Consider the following 8,987-nt stretch of genomic DNA (forward strand, 5'->3'; position numbering starts at 1 on the left):
TAATTCAAAAATTTCAATTAAAACAATTAACAACTATTTATCGTAATTTGACTTGCTATGAAAAATATCTTCCACTTATCGACTGCCTATCGAACATAAAAAATAAACTAAATAATTTCATTTCTATTTACTCCCAAATTTATATTTCTTTTTACAAAATATGGTGTTAAATCATTGGAGGAGATTGGAGTGCTTTAGAGAAATTCCTTAAAAAACAGGTAGGGGTGGGGTCCCAAGGGATTGGTTTATCTGAATTGGTTTTGGGAGTTGTGGCCGTCCAGGGCATAAAAAATGCATGCTGGTCCCACCTGAAAAGCATTAGGTGGCGCTTTAAGGTTTGGAAGCTGCATTGAAGGAATTATACATGCATGAATGATCTATATGTGTATGTATGTATGGATGGATGTGCACATTATATCAACATGACATGTTCATTCATGTGCGTCGCTTTTGCTTGTCTCTTTGACTTTGACTCTGCCGTGGGATGCTGGTAATTAATCAATACAATGCACAGGGTTAGTGATGTGATTGAGGGGAGCCTAGATGTTATATGATTGATAAAGAAATCTGGTTTGAATTGGAAGGCAACGGTACAAAACAAAGTGGCTAGATTTGAAAATTTCATTAATGTCGCTGTTCTTGACTGTGGGTTAAAATATAGGAGGGCGGCCATGGCAGGGATTAAAAAAAGGGTTTCAACAAATCCAAAATAATGTCTCTGAAAATGACCAGAAATTTGACATTGTGAAAAATGACTCGTGGAGAAAAGAAGCAAATCCATGCTGTTTTGGCAATGGGTATGCATGAAATGAAATCATTAGATCCTAGGTAATCAAGATAGAGTAGTAGGATCTGTTTTCCAAACATGGGTAGCAGTGGGTTTTGCTCCCTCAGAGGGTTTTGTGCAGAAGCAAGTTAGAGGTTTGTCTGATATTAAATTTGGGCAGCAGTTAAAGAGTAGAGAAGAGTAGTGGGTGGTGGTATGGGCCCTCTATAAAAACAAGACAAATTTTTTGTGCAGCAGTTAAGAGTATAAAGCAGAAGTAGGTGGGGCATGGGCCCTCCATAGCATCAGACAAATTTCAGGCAAGAGAAATGCCAAGCTGAAGCACACCAGGAAATTGAAGGGGCAACTTATTCAGAGAGACAATTATTTGCTTCAGATTAGATGTATGGGAAAGGGCATTGGAGGAGACCCAGATCAACAGGAGGATTGTTATTTTTGTCGGTGGAGTTTCAAAGATTTCTCTTTTTCTATGTTGAATTTGTTACCAAATCAATCCTACAGAAGCTTGCTAGTTATTGTAACAGAGGAAAACTAGATAGACTCTATGATATGGTAACTCATAGTCTAATTATTCTGCTTTCATATCATGCTCTCTTCTTTTTGATGATTGGTCATATAGTTTGATCTGATACGTTGAAGAAATAAGTCCACACAGCTAGAAGCTATGCAGAATTCGTAATCTAGTTCTACTTCTAAGTCCTAAATACATATGTAGAGATATATAATTACAGTCTGGTATATAGAGGTTTCGAAAAAGTTTAGAGAGGATGATGAATGGCGGATAGGAGGCCTGTTACAGAAATACCCACTTCTTCAAACCAGCAAGTATTGTTATCACACGGCATGCTTCAAGGGTTTCCATCCTCCTGTTCTACCGCGAACTTCATGTATTCATTCTTTCTTCTCTGTCTTGCTTTGAAAAATTATGCAGTTTTGAGATTGATCTGGATGTCTTCAGGTAAAAAAGATGCTGTAACCCAGTCTGGAGCATGAAAAATCTCAATATGAAAGCTAGCCAATTGACCTTTTACTGTAGTAAAACCTTCCTTTTTCGCTTAATTTAATATAGGGGCTAGAAATGATTTTTTAATTCAATAGATGGGCTAGAAAATGTTTGTTGCTTTATAGGTTAGGTATCTAGAACTTTCTCCCCTTGGTTTTTTTATTTGTTTTATTGATCGAGTCGGTTCAAGTTGATTACTGGTCGATACCCATTTCCTTTTTTAGATTGTCGTTATGGGCACTAGTTGAAGTGGAGGTGCAAGCGTGCCCTTATAATGCTTTAAGCAATCTGATTTACAGTGAAACCTGTATCATGCTTGCATATATATATATATATGTATATGAAAATATATACACAAGCAAAGGTGTTCAACAAGTATTAAAGACCAGCTGACCCGAGTGAAATTTCTTTGAAAATAGATCAAGAAGCACTGGATTGGAAGCTTTCAAAGACCACCATGAAGCATATGATCTTACAGAGCTGGAGAGGGCTCTCATCTTGAACCAAGAACAAGATCGTTCAGGCCTTGCAGAAAGACGTAGGTGTTTTACACTACTAGCAGTAAGCTACTGCATCTTTAGCAGTACTATTTTTTAGTCTTCATTTTTTATTTGTGGCAATGTTTATTCAGAACACTGGATACAGATTAGACAGTAAAGATTGGATTTTGATTCAAAATCCAATCTTTCTTGTGGAATTTGGCTCAAAATTCAATCTTCTTTGGAATCTGGATAAACGATATGATTTTTTTGCAGCACTTTGATTAATAAATGCTTGAAGAAATCAATTAGACAGGATTGTCTGAACGCAAAAGAATCATAGCGAAGGAATGGACTCAGAAAAGTACTTTTGTTTGTTTATACTCTCCTGTGGGTAGCTTGTCTTGCAAAGGAATTTCATCTCATTGAAAGCCTACAATGCAGAAATTAGGCTGTACCCTGCACGATCTGACAAACAAGATATCCCCTCACAGTTCCTCGGATTGATCTGGCTAATTAGTTGCAGCCTTTCTTGGCAATCCCATTACACGCAATCACAGTAACGGTACAAACACTTCATGTCACAATCCGCACACTCCATGCCTGCATTTACATTCGCAGCAGAAGTCATCAGTATTATGTTGTCAGAATATAACTTTACAGCTGATGCGCTTCAATCGTCACTCATTCTTCGCTATAAAAATTCATTTTTTATATCCTTCCTGTGCTACAGTCCTTCCTATTCTTCACCTGCAAATTTCTGAAGCTTTTATATAATTCCTTTGCTAGTCTTCCCTATATTTCACCTGCAAATTTCTGAAGCTTTTAAATAATTCCTTTGCTAGTCTTCCCTATATTTCACCTGCAAATTTCTGAAGTATGTAGAATGCTGGTTTGCTAACAAGTATCCTTGAGAAAAACTCAATTCCTTAATACCTCAACTTCCTTATTTGGACATCAGAAGTTTATATTGATATTTTGTCAGGCTTAAAGCTGATTGTGTCAGTGCTTGTTTGACAGAAGGCTTTGGGATTCGCCCACCTACGCTCACCATATTTCCTTCATGGCCAATGCAATTTGAGGCATCTCCAAAGGTAATACATAAGACATACCTAGTTTACAACTTCTTTATTTTTGCTGTGTAGTTTTTGGTTTGCACAATGCATATTCATTTCCTGTGTATACTTGCAGGCCACTACAACTCAATCTTTAGAGAGTACAGATACGGGATCTGCGCAGTATAAAGGAGATCCTCAAGTTGAGTTAGAGTCGGCAAATACTGTGCAAGTGCAGGAACCTCAACTGTTCTCTGACATGGCGGGAAACAGTACCCGCACAGAAACGTCCAATGAGATGGACAGGGATTCAAAGGTACAAATTCACACATCCCTTGTGAAATTCGAATGCATCAATCATCATTACGCTTTGGTCTGTTCACTGTTCAGTTATTAATGGATACGCATAATGATGACGTCTCGAATTTAGTAATGTATTCATTGCTTGGTTTGTTTGGCATGGTGAAGCCTGAGAAAAATCGTAGAGGTCCAACTTCCAGCTCTGAACACGAGGCCTCAAAGACACTCGATGCCAAGGTATGGCCTTTATCACCTACTTCAATTCTGCAGAAAACAATTGTAATTATATTCATTATAAAAATCTCAGTTTTGGATTAAAATGCAGTTCTTAGTTTCAGTTCTCGATTTGACAAAAACGATTCAATTTCATGTCAGACTTTGAGGCGGCTTGCTCAGAATAGAGAGGCAGCACGGAAAAGTAGACTGAGAAAGAAGGTAATTGGAATTTTATATATCAATATTATTTTGATTGATCATAGAATGTGATTCAAAATATTGATAAAAAAATTTGCAATTGTGAAAATCTATTATCATTAACCGATCATATATATTGAAACTAAGAAAATTAAGGGCACATGCTGCAGGCCTATGTTCAGCAGCTAGAATCAAGTCGAATGAAGCTCAGTCAGATTGAGCAAGATCTTCAGCGAGCTAGGGCACAGGTTAAAAGGACATATCCCTTATAAAAATCATTTTTCTTTTGACAAAATCAACAAATGCTCTATACCCAATTCACCATTAGTGCAGGCCTCTATAATCTTGATGTCAATTCTTCTGATTGTCATATATTACAGCAGGGTCTATTCATAGGAGGTTCACTTCTCAACGACCAAGGGTATTCAGGTGCAGGTGGCCTTGTCAATGTTCCTTTAAGCTCAGGTTTGTTCTATTTCATAAAAACCTTAAAGACTACGCATCATTGAAAGGAGACAGGCATTCAAACCTTAAGATTAAAGAGTCGAAACAAATCTAACGTATGCATTACGTACAATCAATCATATGATTCACTACAAAACCAAAATGATGGATTGAATGGAGGAATTCCAATAACGTCTAGGAGACTTAGCGGTCTAAACGATTAAGATACATAGAATCAATACGTTTCAAATTTTTTCCTGTTCTTTTGTTATGAATCTGAATAAGAAAATGGCCATTTTGTGAACCCTTGTCAAAACTGACTTAACGTGGACAAAAATGGAATGGGGCAGGTGCCGCAATGTTTGACATGGAGTACTCAAGGTGGGTAGAGGAACAACACCGTCATATGAGCGATCTAAGGGCAGCATTGCAAGCACATCTTCCAGACAATGACCTGCGCTTAGTTCTGGACAATTGTCTTTCTCACTATGATGACGTTTACCGTTTGAAGAGCATTGTTGCCAAAACAGATGTATTCCACTTGGTTTCAGGCATGTGGAAAACGCCTGCAGAAAGATGTTTCATGTGGATGGGTGGATTCCGCCCCTCTGAGCTTCTCAAGGTGCATGCATCTTTCCTAGTCAAAAATCAATTCGCCATTGAAAAAATGTAGCAAACAAATCAACCTGTCCATCTTTTAGTTGTTGTCCATTATAAAAGAAAAGAAACACATTTGTTCCATGATAAGGAGACATTTATTTAAATATAAATGATGTTTGTTTCTTTAGATCCTGATCCCTCAACTGGAGCCCTTGACAGAGCAGCAATTTTTGGGCATCTGTAATCTACAACAGTCCTCACAGCAAGCAGAGGACGCTCTTTCACAAGGCATGGAAGCTCTCCAACAGTCTCTCTCAGAAACCATTGCAGCAGGTTCTCTGAGCTCGCCTTCCAATGTGGCAAATTACATGGGACAGATGGCAATCGCCATGGGTCAGCTTGCCAATTTGGAAGGTTTTGTGCGACAGGTAACTTTATTTTATAGAAATTGTCGTTTTTAAAATATACCAATACATAAGTTACTCTCATACACCATAATCTCTACATTTATACATTCTAGAAACTGAGCACCATAATTTCTACATTTGTACATTCTAAAGACTGAATAGTACATTCTAGAAACTGAGCACCATAATTTCTACATTTGTACATTCTAAAGACTGAATAGCTGTTTCCCATTTTCACCACCTTACATTGATTCCATTCCTATTCTAGATTGAACTCAAAAAATGTTTTTTTTTTATACTGTATTTTACAGGCAGACAATCTGAGACAGCAGACACTGCATCAATTGCACCGACTTCTCACAACACGTCAAGCTGCCAGATGCCTTCTTGCCATTGGAGAATATTTCACCAGACTACGGGCCCTCAGCTCTCTCTGGTCTGCTCGTCCAAGAGAGTAAGTTAAACTAATCTAATTTTTCAGCAGAGAGAAGTTTTTCATTAAACTAAACATATTCTCTTCCAGTCTAATTCATGAGAATAAAACATTATATTAATGCTTAAACAAATACCGATGAAAATCTATGCACAGGCGTTTATTGGTTGATGGAAGCTGTTCGCCTGCAACAACTACTCCATCGCATGACAATTATTTCTCCACTTCATGAAAAAAATTCACACGCTTAGTTGTTATTGGGATTTTGACTCGTCCCAACCAGATCTCCATTTATTTGTTAATTGATTACTATAGTAAAAACTTTAAGTCCTGTATCTTATTCTTCATCAGCAGCTCAGAAATTCACGTACATATTTCTATTATGTACTTGTATAGCATTCCCCATACGATGTATTAAGTAGAGCCGGGAAAAGTTCTGTTAAAAAAAGAGATATTACAGTAAAACAATTTGAGATGGGGTTGAGACAGCTCGCAGCCCCAGTGATAGCGTGCGATCCGCTGATGGGGAATATATGCATATCTTAAATGGTCGACTGGTTTAATGGGCAGTTCTTTTATTATTGCTCACCATATACTAGTTGTTATTAGATAAGTAGATCAGACGAAAGCAGTGACGCCATATACTGGACAAGATTAAGTATTTTTAAGCTCATTATATTATTGTTCTGGACAAGCATTAGTATTAAAATAGAGAAAAAGTCGGTGGCCTGACCAATTCATTGTAGAAATCCGTTTGTTATTAATTCAATAATTTGATCCGTTTTTTACTTATTTTGTTTTTGTAATTTAGATTGATTTTTTTTTTATGGTTTTTGGATCAATGAGGTTAGGGTTGTTTTCCAAATGAATTTGACATGAATATCTTTAAGATTTTGGTTCTTAGTTGAAGAAACTGGTAGTTGGTAGATGGTGTGTAATGTCGTTGTAAAAATGACATTGTAGGATGGTTTGTTGATCAACGAGCTTAGGATCGTGTCTCAAATGAATTTGACATGAAGGATATTTCTAAAATTTTGGTTTCTAATTGAAGGAACCAGTAATTGATAAACGATGCATGCAATGTCATTGTTGTAAAAATGACATTATAGGATGGTTTGTTGAATGAAAAGCGTAGAGTCACGTCTTAAATGAATTTGACATAAATGATATATCTAAGATTTTGGTTCTTGGTTAAAGGAATTGGTAATTGGTAAATGGTGCATGTAATGCAATTGCAGGATGTTTGAATTTTTCCTTTAAAATCTTTTATAATTGTAAGGGAATAACATGAACTCTCACAAATATCCTCAAATAAATAAATTTAGCCACAATGTTTAACAATTCAATTTAGGATAAAAAGTTGGGTATGATAAATGTATTGAAATAGATGCTCAAAAGTTAAATAATATAAAATATTAATACTAAACTCTAGATTTGATGCTAATTAGATTAAGATAAATTTAATTGACTAATTTGTTAGTGTTAGGATCTTCACCTACAAAATGTCATTAAATATAAATATAAATATAAATATAACATGTGAAAAGAGCACAATGTGTATGAAATAGTTGCAAATATACTTCAAATGATACCACAAATCATAAACGAATATTGGCCACAAAATTGAGCATCTCTTAGCATTGTTATAGTTTTTTCATTGCTTGCTTATTTTCTTTACATTTTGCATCGTTGAAGATTCTTGGGTTAAATAGGATAGGCGTAGTCTGTTTGGTGTGTGCTCCTCGAGGCTCTTTGGAAGTAGAGATTTATTACAAAATGTTTATAAGATGATATTTTCTTCATTACAATGTCAATTAAAAAACTTACAAAGATTTTATTATGATACACAACCAATGTTGTATAAATCCACACATGTAATAGTAAATAAATAACTATGCTATGACTATTACAATGCTTTAAAGGGCTCTAATATGCTCTTCCCCTTCCAAAACCTTGTGCTCAAGGCTTGAATTTAATGTTAGTTGAGATGAGAGGGGGGGAGGGGGGTGAATCATAAAAACTTCAATATACAATATATTCACTAGATTCAACCTCGGTAGCCTTTACTGATATGCAGCTATGAATGTAAATCATTAAATACTCATAAACAGATACACTTAAAACATTTAACACCAGATTTAACGTGGAAACCCACATAGGGAAAAACCATTGTGGGATTTCATACCCACTAAGAAATATACCCTTCTAGGGTATGCTCGGTTAAAAGCTAATCCTGTTAAAGATTACAAACACATTGCTAGATGTGACCCGGTTAAGGGATTTCCCTCAGACTTGTTAGAGTCTTGCACTTTGTTAGAAGTGACCTTGTCAAAGGATTTCAAACACTCATTAAGAATGTTACCTTGCTAGAGGATTTACAAATAAGACTATTAGGTCCACTTGGTTAAGAGATTTCATGTCACTTACAAAATAAATAACAGTAATAAAATATATCTGCAACTTCACATCTGAAATGCTAAAGCAGAATCTATGTGCTCAAAACAATCTTGTCATAAGACTTATCTTGTCCCTTGTTGGGCTTGCGGAGCTTCTCAATCTGTTCTTCAATCAGATCTTCAAGCTTTTGTGCTCGGTAAACATTACTGTAGCATCATTGTGCATACATTTGCTTGCATACATTGTTCATCAACAATTCCTTATTTATAAACAATTTCTAACTGCTTAATCTCCTTGATCACATTTCCCATGGTCAATCTTAGCCATCAGATCATCAAACTTGACTAGGTTCAATGTATCGTTCGATTTGAAAAACGTTTTACCTCGCCTTGGAACTTGCATTCCTTCCTTGGAACTTGTGCTAGGTTATTGTGGTTCAATTTGTGTTGTAGATCTTTTCTCTTGTATTTTCGATGTTGTTGATCCTCAACAAACTTCTTGCACGACATACCAATCATCTGATCAACTCCAGCTCATCAACATCCTTCATTACATAATGCTTTTATTCATCCAATGCATTCTGTTATTACTCGGTTGTTACTCGGTTAATACTGAACTTCACTCGGTAGACATTCTGCCCATTTTAGCCGATATCGATAACCTTAGGG

The 8,987-nt window shown here is 36.1% G+C and overlaps 1 protein-coding gene across 9 annotated transcripts; it reads left to right on the forward strand.

Annotated features, from left to right (window-relative positions):
- The first annotated feature begins 464 nt into the window (after positions 1–464).
- On the forward strand, positions 465–6,714 carry LOC131041194 (transcription factor TGA2.2). Of its 9 annotated transcripts, none has more exons than XM_057974202.2 (12): positions 469–1,674; positions 2,210–2,328; positions 3,290–3,363; positions 3,461–3,640; positions 3,793–3,861; positions 4,000–4,059; positions 4,209–4,286; positions 4,419–4,503; positions 4,833–5,104; positions 5,307–5,510; positions 5,801–5,943; positions 6,079–6,714. In XM_057974202.2, the coding sequence occupies exons 1-12, from the start codon at positions 1,562–1,564 to the stop codon at positions 6,152–6,154; spliced, it is 1,473 nt and encodes a 490-aa protein (XP_057830185.2). In that variant the 5' UTR covers positions 469–1,561; the 3' UTR covers positions 6,155–6,714. The 9 variants fall into 9 exon arrangements, 8 of the variants coding, with proteins under 8 accessions (XP_057830185.2, XP_057830186.2, XP_057830182.2 ...); XM_057974199.2 differs by having other exon boundaries at positions 472–1,674; positions 5,271–5,510; XM_057974200.2 differs by having other exon boundaries at positions 472–1,674; positions 4,422–4,503; positions 5,271–5,510.
- The last annotated feature ends 2,273 nt before the right edge of the window (positions 6,715–8,987 follow it).

This window comes from Cryptomeria japonica, chromosome 11 (genome assembly GCF_030272615.1).
Source record: "Cryptomeria japonica chromosome 11, Sugi_1.0, whole genome shotgun sequence".
Taxonomy (NCBI): domain Eukaryota; kingdom Viridiplantae; phylum Streptophyta; class Pinopsida; order Cupressales; family Cupressaceae; genus Cryptomeria; species Cryptomeria japonica.